The sequence below is a fragment of the Mustela lutreola genome, chromosome 5 (assembly GCF_030435805.1).
Source record: "Mustela lutreola isolate mMusLut2 chromosome 5, mMusLut2.pri, whole genome shotgun sequence".
Taxonomy (NCBI): Eukaryota; Metazoa; Chordata; class Mammalia; order Carnivora; family Mustelidae; genus Mustela; species Mustela lutreola.
This window is the reverse complement of record NC_081294.1, coordinates 77,277,283-77,298,462: the sequence shown is the minus strand read 5'-3', so window position 1 is coordinate 77,298,462 and position 21,180 is coordinate 77,277,283. Positions and strand designations below refer to the sequence as shown.

Sequence of the window (21,180 nt, the reverse complement as noted above, 5' to 3'; positions counted from 1 at the left end):
TTAGCAGAATATTCTTTTTTCCAGCAGAATATTCTTTTTTCCACTTAGAGTGATGGGGAAGTAATAAATAAAGGAGTGTTTTCACTGAGGAATTTGTCAGAATTACCTGTGATACTTTTTTTTTTTTTTTTTTTTTTTAAAGATTTTATTTATTTATTTGTCAGAGAGAGAGAGAGCAAGAGCGAGCACAGGCAGAGTGGCAGGCAGAGTCAGAGGGAGAAGCAGGCTCCCTGCGGAGCAAGGAGCCCGATGTGGGACTCGATCCCAGGACGCTGGGATCATGACCTGAGCCGAAGGCAGCTGCTTAACCAACTGAGCCACCCAGGCGTCCCACCTGTGATACTTTAAAACTACACAAACCCTAACCCGACCCAAAAATGACTAAAATTCTGTAGAGGGTAGGGTTCGGGCATGGGTAATTAAAAATAAACCAAAAACAGATTTATGGTAAAATCAAACTTGCTACTGATTACCAAAGCCACAATCAGGGACGAACTAGACACAAGATGGAAATAGATGCCAGAAATATGGGAATAAAAGACAACATTATCAATGTAAGAGCACGATCTAAAGGTGAAAGTGGTGTCAAGTTTTTAGGCTTATCAAATTAAGAACCTCAAGTGAAAAAAATAGCACAATTCTGTATGTTAGTACCTATGCCTGTCTGCTCCTGATTTATATTCTCTTAAGAGCAATCTGGCTGATGCAAGCAGTAGTTTCCAAACCTAACTGCACAATGGAACCATCTGGGAGGTTTTTTTGTTTTTGTTTTTTTTAGTTTTATTTTTTATTAATCTCTACACCCAACATGGGGCTTGAACTCACAAACCTGAGATCAAGAATCCCATATGACTGAACCAGGCAGGTGTCCCCAGATGTGGGAGTTTTTAAAAAACAAGTTTTCCAGGCTCCACCCTAGTACTCCTAAATGAGAATATCTGGTGTGGGACCCTGCAAAAAGCTCCCTAAGTTATTTCAGTGAGCAGATAAACCTGGTAGTAATCAGCATTCAAATAAAATAGGAGTGGTAGCATATAAATCCATATATTTCATATATAAGGGACCAGATGAAAAACAAATTACAAGGACAAGTACATCCAAATTGAGGGCTGTCATGGGCTATGAGAAAGATCATGTTTGTACACAAAACTAACTTGTCTGTTGAATTCCTCTTCATTTTCCATCCACATGTACTCTGCAAATGGATTGTCATCTTCATGAGAATGACCATTAATAATCACATCTTCATTGATGATGCTTGGGCTAGTACTGCTGCGACTTGGATCTTTCATGGCTGGCGTTAGTTGTCGTTTTTAACCTTCAAAGAAGAATAGTTAATTTTGTCAGTCATTCTTTCAGTTGGTTTTTTTTTAAAGATTTTATTTATTTATTTGACAGAGAGAGATGACAAGCAGGCAGAGAGGCAGGCGGAGAGAGAGGAGGAAGCAGGCTCCCTGCTGAGCAGAGAGCCCAACGCGGGGCTCGATCCCAGGACCCTGAGATCATGACCTGAGCCGAAGGCAGCAGCTTAACCCACTGAGCCACCCAGACGCCCCCCATTCTTTCAGTTCTTAACTAACGTCTAACGTCTATCACCACCAGGCACCACAGTTAGGTACCAAATGCACGTGATATATCATGCAACTGGAAAGCTTCAGTATTTATCTCAAATGATCTTAATGTTTAAGAAATAGCTGCAAACAGCCTAGATTCATCTATTATTTTCTGGTAACCATCGACAGTAATCAACTCTTTGAACGTAACTCCCAAATCATCTGATTTTTTAAAAATTTTAGATATGCCTTGCTTTATAAAATAAGCATGATGTGGAAGACTTAAGTCACTAAAAGTTACTTTATGAAAAGCAAATTCAACTTTTAAAAACTGGTATTAAAAAGCCCAGAGACTGCAAATGAAAATAGACTTAAAAAAAAAAGAGAGAGAGAGAGAGAGATTTTATTTATTTATTTGACAGAGAGAGAACAAGAGGGGGAACAAAAGCAGGAGGAGAGGGAGAGGGAGAAGGGAGAGGCCTCCCCCCGAGCAAGGAGCTCAACACAGGGCTCAATCGCAGGACTCTGGGATCATGACCCAAACCAAAGGCAGACACTTAATGACTGAGCCACCTAAGCGCCCTGAAAACAGATTTTAATAACATCTTGGTTCCTCAGTTTCAAGGAACAGAGTGCTCTGGATCTTTTATTCTTTTTTTAAAGATTTATTTGAGAGAGAGAGAAAGAGAGGGAAAGAATCTCAAGCAGAATCTGTGCTGAATGTGGAACCTGGGCTCAATTTCACATGAAATCTGCTGCACCAATGGACCTAAAGACCTGCTACCGATCAGGGTCAACTTCTGTGACTTTCTCCTTCCATGGGCTACAGGCTCATCAGTCTTCAAGACAATAGCAAACCCCCACAGAGCCACAAACGATGAACAGACTCCAACTAGCTCAAGCATCCAATCTCTTTTTATGTGAGTAAAAGCAGAGCAGTTTCTTATACACTACTCAATAGGTGGTAACATGACCTAACCCAGCTGATATATTGGTGGCTCAAAGTTTGAAGCAGGGGTGCCTGGGTGGCTCAGTCTTGGGCATCTCCCTTTGGCTCAGGTAATGATCCCAGGGTCCTGGGATTGAGCTCTGCATTGGGCTCCCTGCTCCACGGGAAGCCTGTTTCTCCCTCTCCCATTCCCTGATTGTGTTCCCTCTCTCACTGTCTCTTTCTCTGTCAGATAAATAAATAAAATCTTTAAAAAATAAAAATAAAACAAAAGTTTGAAGCATTAAGTTTCAGATTCTAATTGTAGAAATAAAATTGCTAAATCTGGGTTTACATTTAACAAGAGTCATTTGCACATAAAATCAAACAGCAGTGTGACTGGCACCAAAGGGAGGAATCAGCATACCTAGCACAAAGACAGAGTTTTAAAAATCTTAAGGCCGGGGCGCCTGGGTGGCTCAGTGGATTGAGCGGCTGCCTTTGGCTCAGGTCGTGACCTCAGTGTCCTGGGATCGAGTCCCGCATCAGGCTCTTTACTCAGTGGGGAGCCTGCTCCCTCTCTCTCTCTCTCTGCCTGACTCTCTGCCTACTTGTGATCTCTATGTCAAATAAATAAATAAATATCTTAAAAAAAAAATCTTAAAGCCTGGGGAATCTGCATGGCTCTGTCAGTTCAGCATTCATTCAACTCTTGATCTGGGCTCTGGTAATGATCTCAGGGTTGTGATCTCGAGCCCCAAGTCAAACTCACAACCCTGATATCAAGGATCACATACCCTACTGACTGAGCCAGCCAGGTGCTCCTTCTTTAGATTAATTTCATGGACTTATCCTTAAGACTGCATTAGTATAATAAAAACTCTTATCATTCATATGACATGAATTTAGTCTCTTAAGCTGAGGGGGGGGGCGGTTTCCTAGTCTGACACACACAAGTATATTCTGAAATACTGACTACTACTTACAATACCATCATGGTAGTGACATTTTTAGTTAAGAGGTCTTCAACTAAAAATTAGTAAGATCTTCTGCCCTGGTTATATTGTATATATATATGAAAGAAAGGCAGAGACAGACTAAGATTTAAGTGCTAGAGTGTGGGTAGAATGAAAACATGATCTGGGGGGGTTGGGGTGTCTGGGTGGCTCAGTGGGTTAAGCCTCTGCCTTAAGCTCAGGTCATGATCTCAGGGTCCTGGGATTGAACCCCGAATCGGGCTCTGCTCAGCCGGGAGCCTGCTTCCTCCTCTTTCTCTGCCTGCCTCTCTGCCTACTTGTGATCTCTCTCTCTCTGTCAAAAAAAAAAACAAAAACAAAAACAAAAACAAACAAAAAAATACCTTAAAAAAGAAAACATGATTTGGGTTAGGAAAAAGAGGCACTATAAAAGCAGACAAGACAGGGCGCCTGGGTGGCTCAGTGGGTTAAAGCCTCTGCTTTCAGCTCAGGTCATGATCTAATTGTCCTGGGTTGAGCTCCCACATCAGGCTCTCTGCTCCGCAGGGAGCCTATTTCCTCCTCTCTCTCTCTCTGTCTGCCTCTCTGACTACTTGCGATCTCTGACTGTCAAGTAAATAAATAAAATCTTAAAAAAAAAAAAAAAAAAGCAGACAAGAGAAAAAACAGACAATGAATATCTTTCTTTCTTTCTTTCTTTCTTTTTTTTAAAGACAGAGAGAGATACAGCAAGAGAGGGAACAGACGCAGGGGTCGTTGAGAGGGAGAAGCAGGCTTCCCGCTGAGCAGAGAGCCCTATGCAGGGCTCAATCCCAGAACCCTGGGATCATGACCTGAGCCAAAGGCAGACACTTAATTATTGAGCCACCCAAGCACCCTGATGGATATCTTTGATATTTTTTATTTATCATTTATCTTGGATGAAATAAAAATCCTTTTTTGGGTAACAAGTTCTGACTAAAAACCAATCAGTTCCTCTGAAAGAAAGTACTCATTCTCATATGACAGGCATTCCATTTTAGATTAAACTCAAATATTATGAAAAGCACCAGTCAATCCTGTTTTGAAAATAGATGTAACTTTGTTTACTCTGCATGTGAGCTGATCAATATGCTCAGAGACACTGCAATTTATAACAGCTTTTTGTTATTTTCCCAACACGTATCCTATTCTAATTTACACCTGTTAAATCCTTTCAGATAACCACAGCATTAGCAAGTGACTTACAGCTTTAGTTTAAAAAAAAAAGTTTAGCACGGACTACAGGATATTCAATATTTAAATGGAATTGAGTAGGTATACGTAGCAACTGTAGGTGTGAGACTTGTCCATCTAGAAATATGTCAAACTTGTTTTTAAATAAGCCTCAATCACTGGAAGTTCATCTATATATAAATGCAACCTACTTTAAAAAAAAAAAAAGATTTTATTTATTTATTTGACAGAGAGAGAGATCACAAGTAGGCAGAGAGGCAGGCAGAGAAAGAGGAGGAAGCAGGCTCCCCGCTGAGCAGACAGCCTGATGTGGGAGCTCAACCCAGGACACTTAGATCATGACCTGAGCTGAAAGCAGAGGCCTAATCCACTGAGCCACCCAGGCACCCCTGCAATCTACTTTTTTTTTTTTTAAGATTTATTTATTTGACAGACACCACAAGTAGGCAGAGAGGCAGGCAGAGTGGGGGTGGGGGGTGAAGCAGGCTCACCGCTGAGGAGAGAGCCCAATGTGGGGCTCTATCCCAGGACCCCGGGATCATGACCTGAGCCGAAGGCAGAGGCTTTAACCCACTGAGCCACCCAGGCGCCCCTGCAATCTACTTTTTTAAAAAATATTTTATTGGAGCACCAGGGTGGCTCAGTTAGTAAAGCGGCTGCCTTCGGCTCAGGTCATGATTCCAGGGTCCTGGGATCGAGCCCCGAGTCGGGCTCCCTGCTTAGCAGAGAGCCTGCTTCTCTCTCTCCCTCTGCCTGCCACTCTGCTTACTTGCGCTATCTCTCTCTGTCAAATAAATAAATAAAATATTTTAAAATTTTTATTTATTTATTTGACAGAGAGAGAGAGACAGCTAGAGAGAGAACACAAGCAGGGGGAGTGGGAGAGGGAAAAGCAGGATTCTCGCCGAACAAGGAGCCTGATGTAGGGCTCGATCCCAGGATATTGGGATCAAGACATGAGCTGAAGGCAGATGTCCAAGGACTGAGCCACCCAGGCGCCTCTGCGAGCTACTTTATTAAAGAAAAAAAATTTCCATACAATATATATGAGCCCAAGCTTCTGTGAACAATGAAAAATCTGCCTCAGCAAATTCTATAGTTTGAGAAACCCAGGGGACTCCCCTCCCTCTTCGTTTGATACAAACCAGTAACAAATAAAATCTAAACCGAGTTTAGCAAAAAGGGGCCCAATCCCTGAATTTGACAGGCCCCTGGTCAGCTTTTTGCTCATTATGAACTCAAACAAGCAGTAGCTTTGGTATAGATCCTAGTGAAAAAGTCCATGAAGGACCATAAATAAATTACTGTCAAGCAATATTTAGGAAACAAATCACAACTGAAACCAAGAAGAATGAACTGAAACCTGAACAATGATCTTACACCTTGACAACTGAGGGAAGGAACAACTGCTGACCAGACCACATTTCCAGCTACAGGCAGGCAAGTGAAAGCCAGGGATAAGGATCATTTACTTTCAGAACTAGAAGAATTTACATTTATTGGATACAAGGTATTCTAATGTAAGGCAATGTATCAAATTTTAAATTTTCTTCTATGACTTGTTCTTGACCCATCTTAGATCACATTCTTCATACTTCATTCTCTGTGTGTTCTGTTGTTTTTAAGAACTGGGTATATAGGATCATGTAGTCGGCTCAGTCTATGGTGCACGCTAACTTTTTTTTGTTAAGATTTATTCATTTATTTATTTACTTTTAAAGATTTTATTTATTTGACAGAGATCACAAGTAGGCAGATAGGCAGGCAGAGAGAGAGGGGGAAGCAGGCTCCCTGCTGAGCAGAGAGCCCGATGCAGGGCTAGATCCCAGGACCCTGCGATCATGACCTGAGCTGAAGGCAGAAGCTTTAACCCACTGAGCCACCCAGGCGCCCCAAATTTATTTTAAAGAAAGAAAGCATGCACAGGTGAGAGAACACACAGTGGGGAGGGGTAGAGGGAGGAGGAAGGTGTCTCAAATTCCTTTCTAAACCTGATGTGAGGCTTGATCCCGACCCGAGATCACAACCTGAGCCAAAACCAAGAGTTGGACACTTAACCGAATGTACCATCCAGGCACCCCGAGCATGTGACTCTTAATTTCAGGGTTGTGAGTTCAAGGCCCATACTGGGTATAATGCTCACCAAAAAAAATTGAGGTATATAGTTCAAATATCATAAAAATCTATGATTTAAAAAGTGCTGAACTGGCATCTGTTAAAAACACTGTTAAAAGCAGGGGCACCTTGGTGGCTCAGTGGATTGGGCCTCTGCCTTTGGCTCAGGTCGTGATCTCAGGGTCCTGGGATCAAGTCCCACAGGCTCTCTGCTCGGCAGGAAGCCTGCTTCCCCTCTTTCTCTGCTTGTCTCTCTGCCTGCGATCTGTCAAATAAATAAACAAAAATCTTAAAAAAAAAAAAAAAAAAAAAACGTCAAAGGCAAGTGAAATAGCCAAAGCCACCTAGGGCAAGGAATAACAACTGTGGCAAACAAAAGACAAAGCAAAAAGCCTGGGAGCAAAGACCGGTAAAGGAAATCCTTTGGGAATAAGGACTTTAAAAAGCTCCAGTATAGGGGTGCCTGGGTGGCTCAGTGGGTTAAGCCGCTGCCTTCAGCTCGGGTCATGATCTCAGGGTCCTGGGATCGAGTCCCGCATGGGGCGCTCTGCTCGGCAGGGAGCCTGCTTCCTCCCCTCTCTCTCTCTCTGCCTGCCTCTCCATCTACTTGTGATTTCTCTCTGTCAAATAAATAAAATCTTAAAAAAAAAAAAAAGCTCCAGTATATTCTGGGGAATCTAGAAGGCCATGAGCAGATTCAGTGCTGGGAGCTCAGAAAAGAGCAAGAATGCCCTACACTTTCATCTCTGGCTGACCTTCAGACTATGCACATGTAGTGAGGACTAAGAAAACTTGTAAACTGCCTGTTTTTTGAAGGTATGTCTCAACATAAACAAGAGCCTATCTGCAAAGACTGGGAGAGTTGTTTCTGCTTATGAGTATTTAATAAAATCTCTTTCACCGGCACCTGGGCAGTTCAGTTTGTTAAATATCGACCTTTGGCTCAGGTCATGACCCCAGGATCCTGGGATAGAGCCCCTCATCAGGTTCCCTGCTCAATGGAGAGTCTGCTTCTCCCTCTGCCTTCAGCCTGCTTATGCTCTCTCAAATAAATAAATAAAATCTTAAAAAAAAAGATTTTATTTCTTTTAAGATTGTATTTATTTGAAGGAGAGATAGCTAGAGGGAGTATTAGCAGGGGGTGGGAGGGCTGGGAGAGGGAGAAGCAGGCTCCCCACTGAGCAGGGACCCAAATGTGGGGCTTGATCCTGGGATCATGACCTGAGCTGAAGGCAGACACTTAACTGAGCCACCCACGCACTCCAAATAAAGTCTTATTAGAAGGAAGGAAAGAGGGGGCACCTGGGTGGCTCAGTGGGTTAAGCCTCTGCCTTCGGCTCAGGTCATGATCCCAGGGTCCTGGGATCGAGCCCCACATCGGGCTCTCTGCGCTGCAGGGAGCCTGCTTCCTCCTCTCTCTCTGCCTGCCTCTCTGCCTACTTGTGATCTCTGTCAGATAAATAAAGAAAAAATCTTTAAAAAAAAAAAAAAAAAAAAAGAAGGAAGGAAAGAAGGGAAGGAGGGAAAAGGAAGGAAGGATGCAAGGAAGGACTAACTGAAATGGAAAATTTACAGGCTGGAATACAAAAGATCTGATCAAGGAGAAAAAAATTCAGCAAACCCTGAAGGTAAGTCCATTGAAAACTACAGAGCCTGAGTAAAGAAATACAACAATGAAGAAAAATTAATAGAACCTTAGAGACCAGTGGAAAACCATCCAAATGTACCAACATACACAGGATGAAACTCTCAAAAGAAGGCGGCAAGGGGCCAGAAAGAGTATTTTATGAATTAATGGCCCCCTAGGGGAGCCTGGGTGGCTCAGTGGGTTAAAGCCTCTGCCTTCGGCTCGGGTCATAATCCCAGGGTCCTGGGATTGAGCCCTGCATCAGGCTCTGCTCGGCAGGGAGCCTGCTTCTTCCTCTCTCTCTGCCTGCCTCTCTGCCTACTTGTAATCTCTGCCTGTCAAATAAATAAATAAAATCTTAAAAAAAAAAAAAAAAATTAACGGCTCCCTGCAGTGCTTGGTTGGCTCAGTTGGTGATCTCAGGATTGTAGATTCAAGCCACACATGAGGTGTAGAGGCTCTTAAAAATAAAATCGTAAGGGCACCTGGGTGGTTCAATCTTGGGTGGTGACCTCAAAGTTGTGTGATGGAGCCCTGCATTGGGCTTCTCACTGAGCATAAAGTCTGCTTCATATTCTCTCTCCCACTCTCTCAATAAACAAACTTTAAAAAATTAAAATAAAAACCCAACAGCCCCAAACTCCTCAAATGTGATGAAATCCATGTTACTCTACATATCCAAAACGTTCAACAAACTCGTAACTCAAACTTATCCACATCAAGACACATTATAATCAAATTACTAAAAGACAAAGAGAAGAAATAATCTCCAAAATAAGTAACCCTACATGCAACAGATCCTCAAAATAAGATTAACAGTTGATTTCACATTAGAATCCATAGAGGCCAGGGGCTCCTGGCTCAGTTGGTTAAGCATCTGCCTTGGGCTCAGGTCATGATCCTGGGGTCCTGGGCTCCTTGTTCAGTGGAGAGCCTGCTTCTCTCTGCCGGTTGCTCCCCTGCTCATGCCTTCTCTAACAAATAAAATCTAAAAAAAAGAAAGAAAGAAAGGAAAGAAGGAAGGAAAAGAAAAAAGAAAAGAAAACCATAGGGGCCAGAAAACATATTCAAAGGGCTGAAAGAAAAAACAAAACCATAATTCAAAATTAAGGAGAGGGACGCCTAGGTGGCTCGGTTTGTTAAGCGTTTGCCTTCAGCTTAGGTCATGATCCCGGGGTCCAGGGATTGAGTCCTGCTTGGGCTCCGTGCTCAGTGGTGAGTCTGCTTCTCCCTTTGCCTGTTGCTCCCCCTGCTTGTGCTGACAAATAAATAAATCAAACTCTTTAAAAAATTTTAAGGAGAAATTAAGACATTCCCAAGTACGTAAAAAAAATGAGAGGGGCACCTGGGTGGCTCAGTGGGATAAGTGTCTGCCTTCAGCTCAGGTCATGGTGTCAGGGTCCTGGGATCCAGTCCCACGTGGGCTCCCTGCTCAGCAGGGAATCTGCTTCTCCCTCTCCCTTTGCCCCCAACCCTCACCACCCATACATTATCATGTTCTCTCTCTCTCAAATAAATACCTAATTCTGGGGCACCTGGGTGGCTCAGTGGTTAAAGCCTCTGCCTTCAGTTCAGGTTATGATGTCAGGGTCCTGGGATTGAACCCCGCATTGGGCTTTCTGCTCACCAGTAAGCCTGCTTCCTCCTCTCTCCCTCTCTGCCTACTTGTGATCTCTGTCAAATAAATAAATAAAATCTTTTAAAAATAAATAAATAAATAAATAAATACCTAATCTTAAAAAGAGAGAGAGAGAGAACATGCATCACCAGTAAACCTGTCCTATAAGAAAAGCTAAAGTGAGTCCTTCAGGCTGAAACAAGTATACTACACACTAACTTGAATTCACCTGAAGAAATAAAGAAACTGGTAAAAGTAACTACACAAATATGGAAATCAGTAATAATGTACTTTCGGCTTTTAACTCCCTTTTCTCTATGTGATTTAAAAGACAAATACACAGAACAATAATTAGGTATCTATGTCAATGGACACACAATGTATAAAGATATATTTTGTGACAATAACATAAGGCAGCGGGAGGATACAGTGCTACATGAAAGAAGTTTTCGTGTACTCTTGAAACTAAGCTGATACTAGTTCAAACTTGATGTCACAAACTAAGGTGACGACTAGGAAAATAACTTTTTTTTTTTTTTTAAAAGATTTTATTTGTTTATTTGACAGACAGAGATCACAAGTAGGCAGAGAGGCAGGCAGAGAGAGAGAGAGGAGGAAGCAGACTCCCTGCCGAGCAGAGAGCCCGATGCGGGACTCGATCCCAGGACCCTGAGAACATAAACAGTATGGGGCGCGCCCGGGTGGCTCAGTGGGTTAAAGCCTCCACCTTCACCTTAGGTCATGATCCCAGAGTCCTGGGATCGCTCAAGCCCTGGAGCCCCGCATGGGGCTCTATGCTCAGCAGGGAGCCTACCTCCCCACCCCCCAGCCTGCCTCTCTATCTACTTGTGATCTCTGCCTGTCAAATAAATAAAATCTTAAAAATACATTTTTTTAAATACAAAGAGTATATAGCTGTCAAATATCATCATCCCATCTGAAGGCAGCCAGAAACAGTTTTAAGACTCCAAAGAGTCCATGAGTTCCAAGCTCCTCTAGCTAAGAAAAAGCTTTTCTCCAAAACCAGAAACCTAAGAAAGCTGGAACACAAAAGTACCTCATTTGTTTGAGTGATGTCTCAGGACACAAAGTAGATAATGACTTGACAAATACAGTAAAGAAACAACTGGAAACAAAACCATACCAATCTGTTGCTATCTTGTTTTTGCTCATGCTTCAATCTATTTAAAACTGGCAGAAATGGGGCACCTTGCTGGCTCAGTCAACAGCGCACCAGACTCTCAATCTTGGGGTCATGAACTGAAGCCCCACTTCGGGTACACATAAAACCTTAGGTGTGCCCAGGTGGCTCAGTCAGTTAAGCATCAGACTCTTGGTTTCAGCTCAGGTCACAATTTCATGAGAAGTGGTATGGAGCCCCAGGCTCAGCAGGGAGTATGCTTGAAGATTCTGTCCCTTTGCCCCTTCTCTCACAAGTGCACTGTGGTTCCTTCTCAAGTAAGTAAATAAATAAATCTTAATAAAAATTAAAAAAAAATTTTTTGGGGAAGATTTTATTTATTTGACACAGAGAGACATGAGAGAGGGAACACAAGCACGGTAGTGGGAGAGGTAGAAGCTGGCTTCCCACTAAAAAGGGGGCCCCATGTGGGGCTCGATCCCAGGACCCTGGGATCATGACCTGAGATGAAGGCACACGTTCATCCAACTGACCAATTTTTAAAGTAACATACCCAGGTGTCTGGGTGGCTCAGTCGGTTAAGTGTCAGACTCTTGGTTTCAGCTCAGGTCATGGTCCATGCTCAGTGATGTGTCTGCTTAAGGATTCTCTCTCCCCCTGCCTCTGCCCTCCCCTGGCTCATCCTTTCTCACTCTCTAAAATAATCTTTAAAAGAAAAGAAAAGAAAAGGGGCGACTGGGTGGCTCAGTCGGTTAAAGCCTCTGCTTTCAGCTCAGGTCGTGATCCCAGGGTCCTGGAATTGAGCCCTGCATTGGACTCTGCTCAGTGGGCAGACTGCTTCCCTTCCTCTCTCTCTGCCTGCCTCTCTGCCTACTTGTGATCTCTGTCTGGCAAATAAACAAATAAAAATCTTAAAAAAAAAAAATCCATACTAGTCAAGGTGTACAAGTGTATCTCGCCTTAAAAAAAAAAAAAAAAAAAGATTTTATTTGACAGAGAAAGCGAGAGAGCATAAGCAGGCAGTTCAGCAGAGGCAGAGGGAGAAGCAGGCTCCCCACCGAGCAGGGAGCCCAACGTGGGGCTTGATCCCAGGACCCTGAGATCATGACCTGAGCCGAAGGCAGATGCTTAACGACTGAGCCACCCAGGAGCCCCTATTATGTCCTTCTTAATGGACGGAGCAGCACCAATTACTCAACTACTTCCGCCTCTGATGCATATCCACATTCCTAGGTTTTTTTGCTACAAACAATCCTGCTTCAATCACTGTAGCAGACATATCCTTTTCTATGTATGCTATCTGTGTTCTACATTTTCTTAAGTGGGAATAACCAAGTCAAAAGTCAAAAGCCACCTGCATCTGTAACTTTTACATTCGTGGGGGGGGGACCCAAATTATTTGCCACAAATGTGGTAATGGACCTGTAATATACTGTCCTGTAATATACTGAGTGCTCCCATTTCTTTATCTTCCACAGTTCTGGACATAATATATTTTAGTTTTGCAATTAGACTCAAGTAGAATCTGTTTTCCTTTACACCTTCTGGGATATGCTTGTCTTGCTTAAGAAGCCTTTTCCTACCATGCGGTTTTATTTTCTACATTTTCTCTATTGTTACAGTGTCACTTTTTTTTACATATAAATCTTTAATTCACATGAGACCCTAAGTATGATGTTAAGGATCTGTATTTCCCCCATATGAATAGATCACACATCACTAACCAAATAACCAATAACCAAAGCTTATTTATTTCCCAAGCTTACCATAATTAAATTCCCACTTACACTGTGTTTCTAGAATACTTACTCTGTAATTGTATAATGTATATAGTTTCATCTTCAACTATTTTGAAAAATTTTAAACCTATAGGAAAGTTTTAGAATAATCCAATGAACACTTTCTACCTTTCATCTATATTCACCAAGTTTTAAGATTGTGCCATGGTCATTTTCTCTGTATCTTTTTTTTTGCTTAGGTGTGTATGGGTGGTTCAGCTGGGTAAATGTCTGCCTTTGGCTCTGGTCCTGATCCCAGGGTCCTGGGATCAAACCTCACACTGGGCTCCGTACTCAGCAAGGAATCTGCTTCCCCTCTGCCCCTCCCACACTCAGGCACTCTCTCTCTGAAATAATTAATCTAGAAAATAAAAATGAAAAAGAAGTGCTGCCATGACATAGTTTTAAAAAAACTTTTATTTTTTTAAAGGTTTTATTTATTTATTTGACAGATAGAGATCACAAGTAGGCAGAGAGAGACGGGGGAAGCAGGTTCCCCGCTGAGCAGAGAGCCCAATGCAGGGCTCAATCCCAGGACCCTGGGATCATGACCGGAGCTGAAGGCAGAGGTTTTAACCCACTGAGCCACCCAAGTGCCCCTTAAAAAAACTTTTAAAAGCACTGAAGTATTTTTGCCTTTGGCTCAGGTCATGATTCCAGGGTCCTGGGATCGAGTCCTGCTTCAGCCTCCCTGCTCAGTGGGGAGACCCTGCTTCTCTCTCTCCCTTTGCTAATCCCCCTACTTGTGCTCTCTTGCTCACTCTTCCTCTGTCAAATAAATAAAAATCTTAAAAAAAAAAAAAAAAATGCACTGGGGCGCCTGGGTGGCTCAGTGGGTTAAGCATCTGCCTTTGGCTCAGGTCGTGATCCCAGGGTCCTGGGATGCAGCCCCACATCGGGCTCTCTACTCAGCAGGGAGACTGCTTCCTCCCTCTCTCTGCCTGCCTCTCTGCCTACTTGTGATCTCTGTCAAATAAATAAATAAAATATTTTTTTAAAAAATAAAGTGTTAACATGAAAGTAAAATAGAAATTCCTAGAGTGAAGTAGAACTTTAAAAGATTTGAGAAAATGTGTAAACATGCTCTCTAAAAACTAAAAAATCTTTAAAAAAGAACATACAAACGGCCAATAAATACATGAAAAGATGCTCAGTATCACTGACAATGGGGGAAATGTAACTCAAAATCACGAGATACCACTTTACACTAAAACGGCTATAATAAAAAAGATATGAACAAGTACTGGTGAAAATGAGAAGAAAATGGAACATTTACTGCTGATGGGAATGTTAAAATGATGCAGCTGCTTTGAAAAAGTCTGGCAGTGCCTCAAAAGATTAAACATGGAACCCAGCAATTACACTCCTAAATATATACCCAAGAAAAATGAAAATACATGCCTACACAAAACTTGTACACAAATGTTCACAGCAGTATTATTCATATTAGTCAAAAAGTGAATAAAACCCAGTAGTCCACCAACTTATAAATACCAGATGGTATGTCCATACAACAGAGTATTATTCAATAATAGAAACAAATGAAATACTTAATACATGCTATAACATAGATGAACACTGAAAACATTATGCTAGGGGTGCTTGGGTGGCTCAACTGTGATGGGGTCCTGGGATGGAGCTCTGAGTCAGGCTCCCAGCTCAGCAGGGAGTCTGCATCCCCCCCCCCTTTCCCTCTGCCCCCCCGTTCTTGTGAGCTGTAGCACACTCTCTCTCAAATAACATCTTTATTTTTTTTTTAAGATTTTATTTATTTATTTGACAGAGAGATTACAAGTAGGCAGAGAGAGAGAGGAGGAAGCAGGCTCCCTGCTGAGCAGAGAGCCCGATGCGGGACTCCATCCCAGGACCCTGAGATCGTGACCTGAGCCGAAGGCAGTGGCTTAACCCACTGAGCCACCCAGGCACCCTCAAATAACATCTTTAAAAAAAAAGAAAACATTATGCCAAAGCTAAAGAAACCTGTCACAAAGCACTACATATTATATGAAAGCTAAGGGGTAACAAGGTTTCTAAAATTGATTGTGGTGATGGGATTTACAACTCTGTGACTACCTTAAAAATCACTCTGCTGTGTACATTAAATAAGTTAAGTGCAATGAATTCTAGGCTCAATAAGAACTATACTACTCGGGACGCCTGGGTGGCTCAGTGGCTCAGTGGGTTAAGCCGCTGCCTTCGGCTCAGGTCATGATCTCAGGGTCCTGGGATCGAGTCCCACATCGGGCTCCCTGCTCAGCAGGGAGCCTGCTTCCCTCTCTCTCTCTCTCTTTCTGCCTGCCTCTCCATCTACTTGTGATTTCTGTCAAATAAATAAATAAAATCTTTAAAAAAAAAAAAAAAACTATACTACTCATTGCCTACTGGGATAATGAGGTGGCAAGAGATATTTTGTCACATCTTTTGAGTCTTGAATGGATGACTTATTAAAAATTCAACTTCCAATAAACAAAACCTCTAATTTCACTTATTTTTCCTACTTATTTTATTAATTTTTTTCACTTTGTTTTCCCTCCCTTCCTCTCTACTTAATTTCAACCAATTTGTTACTGTTTTTCAAGGTGACAAACATGCTTATTTTAAACTTTTCATTTAATAAAAATTCTTCCTAAATTTCCCATGTACACAGAATTTAAGTTCTTATCAGTCTTAGGTAATTACAAATTATTTAATTTGTAAACAGCCAGAGATTATTTGGAAGAATATTTTTTAAATTTCCAAATGATTAAGGTTCTATACTTTGGTATCCTGATTTCTAGTTTAATTTCATTATATTATAAAATGCAGCCAGAAAAACCTTCACTTTTGGGGATTTATCATATATAGTTTTGTTTGCAGACAAATGCAGACATTGCAAAATATCCCTTAGGCATAAACAGAAAAATGTGTGATTTCTATTTCTAAGGTACAGTTGTACACACACATACACGCGTGCACGCATGCAGATACTATCTTTTTTACTTCATCTGTTAAATTCTTCAAGTGGTATATTCAAGTTCTCTACTATAAAGAGTTAGATTACTTGACCCAGCTCATAGAAATTTATCATTTTGAGGGACACACAGGCTCAGTTGGTTAGGCATCTGCCTTCAGCTCAGGATTCCAGAGTCCTGGGATTGAGTTCCACATCTGGCTCCCTGGCTCAGCAGGAGTGTGCTTCTCCCTCTGCCTGCTTTTGGGCATGCATGCTCTCTCTTTCAAATTTAAAAAAAAAAAAAAATCTTGGGGTGCTTGGGTGGCTCAGTTGTTAAGCTTTTGCCTTCAGCTCAGGTCATGATCCCAGTGTCCTGGGACTAAGTCCCATATCGGGGTCCCTGCTCAGGGGGAAGCCTGCTTCTCCCTCTCCCTCTGCTGCTCTGCCTGCTTATGCGCTCTTGCTCTGTCAAATAAATAAAATCTTTAAAAAGGGAAGGGTTACCCGAAAATATTTTTTTTTAAAGATTTTATTTATTTGAGGGAGATACAGTGAGAGAGAGCATGAGAGGGGAGAAGGTCAGAGGGAGAAGGAGACTCTCCATGGACCTGAGCCAAAGGCAGCTGCTTAACCAACTGAGCCACCCAGGCACCTGAAGATACTTATTTCTCAGCTACTACAGGTCTGAAAGTACCTTTTGCTTTCATATTTGAATAAAATTATTAAATGGGGTAGATTTACACCTGTCTTTTCTATTTTCTGCAAATATTGCAGCTTTCACTGTTTTATTCTTTCTTTTGTAAAGATCCTGTTTAGGTGGGAGTCTAATATGAGAGCCTAACACTAAAACTCAGAGATTTCATCAGATTCTGATTAGGTGAGAGCAGGTTTTTTTCCTATTAATGCTGTCTAGTGCTTTCAATCCACAAGCTCACATATTCAGCTGTTTATTTTCTTCCAAAATGCCTCTTCCACATAATGGTTTCTATAAAATTTTAAAATGTGGATATCATTTCAGTTTTTTTTTTAATCATTTCAGTTTTAGAAACTTTCTTAGTTTCATCTCTTAAGAATTTTCATTGAAATTCAAACAGAGGGGTGCGCCTAGGCTCAACACTCAGCAGAGAGTCTGCTTGTCCCTCTCCCTCTACCCCTCCTCCTGCTCATTCTCTCTCACTCTCTCAAATAAATAAAATCTTAAAGAAAAAATTGATTTTTTTTCTTTAAAAAAAAAAAAAAGCTGATTCCACACCTTTTCTTATCCTATGTACTCTATTTTGAACTACTGTTATTCCTTAACATTATTTGCATACACATTATCATAATTAGTTGTCTCTCCAAAAGTTAGGATAAAGAAACTTCTGCTTCAGCTTGTTTTCCATTTAAATTTGTAAGCAGTACTGAATTTTCTGTTTTAATGTTTGGCAGTATACATTAATGATTAAAAGCAGGGGCTCTGGAACCCAAAGGCAAGTTTTAACCCCTCTCTGTCTCAGATTCCCTATCAAGTGGAAAATAATAATAGTACCTAGGTACAGAGCCTGGCACACGACACTATTCCCTATTTTGGTGCTTATTAAACATTTCGAGCAATTAAAGGTTGCTGGAGCAAGGTTGCTGGAGCAAGGTATAAGGTTAAAAAAAAAAATCACATGTTAAAAAACCTGTAGAAGTGAAACAACAATACAGAATGACGACTTTAATCCTAATCTCAACTAGTGTAATGAAGGTGATCTGGTGAGAGTAAGGATGGCTCAAGCACTACCTATCATCACTGCTGATAAAAGCTCAAAGCACATGAGAAATACCATCCTTATTTATAAAAACTGATATAAAATATAAGCAGATGGGGCTGGATAGCTCAGTTGGTTAAGCATCTGACTCTTTGATTTTGGCTCAAGTCATGATCCCAGGGTCATGAGCGCCAGCCCTACCTGGGCTCTGCAGTTGGGTGTGGAGCCTGCTTAAGATACTCCTTTCCCAAGGCGCCTGGATGGCTCAGATGGTTAAGTGTCTGCCTTCTGCTCAAGTCATGATCTCTGAGTCCTGGAATCAAGCCCCGAGTCGGGGTCCCTACTCAGCGAAATCTGCTTCTCCTCTGCTTGTTCTCTCTCTTTCTCTCAAATGAATAAATAAAATCTTAAAAAATAAAATTCTCTTTCCCTTTCCCCTCCTCTTGACTGACCCCCCTCCACCCCTTGCTCTCTCAAAAAGTCAACCCCCCCAAAAAACACAAAGAATCAATAAATGTAAAAACGCAAAAATAAAAGTTAACAACAAAAAAAAGCAGAAACAATTCAAACCTCTGAACCAGTACTATTCAATATGTGGCCAATAGCTACATATGGCTACTTAAATCTAAACCAATTAGAATTGAGTAAAATAAAAAATTTAGTTCTTTAGTTGCACCTGCCACATTTCAAGCGCTCAATGGACATATGTGCCATTAGCAGTTATCTAACCGGGACAACACTGCTCTAAACATTAAGGAAATTTAGAACGAAAGAAAGGAACTATAACTGAACCTCAGGCTATATCAAATGCAAATTACTAATGCAACAGGGTGGTCCAGATCGCAAAGGGATCACTTGGATAACTTTAGTCTTGGATTGGGTCCTAATCTATGATACGCCACAAACCACCTAGAGGATCCTGAGTATGTCACTAAACCACAAGCAGCACGGTAAAATGGTTAAGAGCACGTATCTCTAGACTACTTGGGTCTGAATTCCAGTTCTTACCAGCTGTGTTAACAGTGAACAAGTTAATTCACACCTATTAACTGTTATCTTTATTTTACAACAGTACTTACCACCAAAAGAAGGTGAAGATTAAATACCTGTAAAAGCACTTAGAACAATGACTGGTATTACTAAGTGCTATAGAAATATGTGCCTAATAAAACAATCTTTCAATCTTTCAATCAAATAATCTTTCAATACTCTATTTCCTCAATTTCAAAATGGGCAAGATAAAATTTCCTCTACCTATTCCATAGGTTATAATGAATAAGGTTGTAAATTACAAGAACATGTAAGAGCACAAAAGGAAGGAGGCTGAGTACTTATTTTCTACTTTCTTTCAATGCTCACAATGTCCATGAAATTGCTATGCTAACAGATTTTTATGTTTACATTTTCTATTGAAACTGGAGCATTACTCTCTAGAGTTATAAAAGGGGTAAACCTGAATAAGGTGTACCGTGCCTACTTAAGGAAAAGCCTACTATAAACTTACTCTGTTCTTAAGAGGTTAGAGATCATCTACCTCAATTGGAGCTCCTTAACAGCAACATGCAATATATTATAATAAAATCCTCCCAGCTCTCAAGCTTTTAACCATCACAGGGAGTTTCCATTGCCTAACACCCATCCCTTAAAGAAAGAGATAAATAGGCTGTCATTTTTGGAAAGTCACCTATCTTTATTTGTCGTAGACACTTTTTCGTGAGAAAAGATTAAGTTTTGTACAAATTCACAATTAACAAGTAGCATAAACAAGCTAATTTGCTCCAAATATCCTTTTACATACTGGAATCAGAAGTACAAACCAACACCAGGAATCACATTAAAAATCCATAGACCCGGGGCGCCTGGGTGGCTCAGTGGGTTAAAGCCTCTGCCTTCTGCTCAGGTCATGATCCCAGGGTCCTGGGATCGAGCCCCAAACTGGGCTCTCTGCTCAGCCGGGAGCCTGCTTCCTCCTCTCTCTGTGCCTGCCTCTCTGCCTACTTGTGATCTCTGTCTGTCAAATAAATAAATAAAATCTTTTAAAAAGTTAAAAAAAAAAAAAAAAAAGAATCCATAGACCCAAGGGCGCCTGGGTGTTTCAGTGGGTTAAAGCCTCTCCCTTCAGCTTGGGTCATGACCCCGGGATCCTGGGATGGAGCTAAGCACGGAGCCTGCTTCCTCCTCCCTCTCTCTCTCTCTCTGCCTGCCTCTCTGCCTACTTGTGATCTCTACCTATTAAATAAATAAAATCTTTAAAAAACATAAATCCATAGGCCCTTTTCTTATTTCCAAACATAACCTGCAGCCGTTGAAATTTCAAAGGCTATTTTGAAGAAAATGCAGACCAACACCCGCTCAACTGCAATCTGTGAAAAATCATGCCACGAGACTACAATATTAGCCAGCACACGAAAACGTGTCTTCTGTTGAAATAAATGTCAAAAGCTGTCAGCTGTTAAGACTTTTTTCCCACGGCAAATTAGAAGCCAAATTTCTTCTAGAGTTTGAGGTTTCGGTGAGGTGACGGGGCTGCAAAATTAGGGAAAGCGAGACAACTAAAGAAGCAGAAAAGGTCCCATTCTGAGTCACCAGAAAATCAAACTGCTGGCTGCTTCAACAAATATTTTTGAAAAAACAAAGTTCACCACAAGCCACGTAATTTTTGTGGTAGTGGGGAGTAAGCACATAGTGGAAGGGAAATTAAGAGAAGCAGAATCCAAGAATACGAACTGGATCGGCCCTTAAAGTTATCTGGCTCACAACCCTCCCGGAGCAGGAGTCCGGCCCCCCTATCCTGAGCATGAGAAACAATGTAACTAAAATAAGGAGTAAGTGACAGTGAAGAAACGGAAGAAAATCGATCAGAAAGGTACTGGCCCGTGGACGGTCGCATAATGCTCCCCTAGGACGCTCGCCAGCCCGCCAGTCTCTTTGCCCCTTTCTCTTCCCCCGCCCAAGCTTCGGGAGCAGCGCGCAAGCGCAGCAACTAGGAGCTGCGCGTGGCGACGCGCAGGCGTAAACTGGGGAGAAACAATGAGCTTTGTTGCCGAAGCGGCAGTGGGGGGCAGGGGAAAAGGGGACCAGGGAGGAGGTGAAGAAAGTGTGGGGGGGTGGGCATGAGAAAGTGCTATCCCGGCAACCCTCGCGCGCCACCGAAGACCCGGATAGAGTGCTGCGAGATCCAAATCATAAATAATAATGACAATGAGAAAAAAAGCGACGGCCATTTCTCAAAGAAGAAAGAGTCTAAGTCGGTCCCAGCTCATCCCTCAACGCGACTAAAGGTGCAAGGAATAAAGGAAGCCATATGAAGCTTGGTGGCGAACAACCCGGGGGCCCCTCCAGGCCCCTTAACCGTTGCCGAGGTGCTGTCCCTCGACCGCTGGGGTCGCCGCACCCTTCTGGCCGCTCTGCCCGAGGGAACCCCTCACCCAGTGCACGGCAGCGGGGACGGCAGCCAACGAATCCGGTCGGCCTCCGCGGATCTCCACAGGCAGCGCCGCTCCCCCGCTCGACGCGCGCTTCGCCCGCCGCCTCCCTTCTCCAGTCCAAACAAACACCCCAGC

General features: G+C 42.2%; 1 protein-coding gene across 1 annotated transcript in view; it reads right to left on the bottom strand.

Moving 5' to 3' along the window:
* Positions 1 to 21,180, bottom strand: part of PAIP2 (poly(A) binding protein interacting protein 2) — a 25,068-nt gene extending 3,888 nt beyond the window's left edge. Inside the window, exons 1-2 of the mRNA XM_059174725.1 lie at positions 21,046 to 21,180; positions 1,155 to 1,318 (exon numbers count right to left, since the gene is read on the bottom strand). Coding sequence (XP_059030708.1) covers positions 1,155 to 1,292 — 138 coding nt within the window. The 5' untranslated portion in view covers positions 1,293 to 1,318; positions 21,046 to 21,180. The remainder of the gene's footprint in view (positions 1 to 1,154; positions 1,319 to 21,045) is intronic.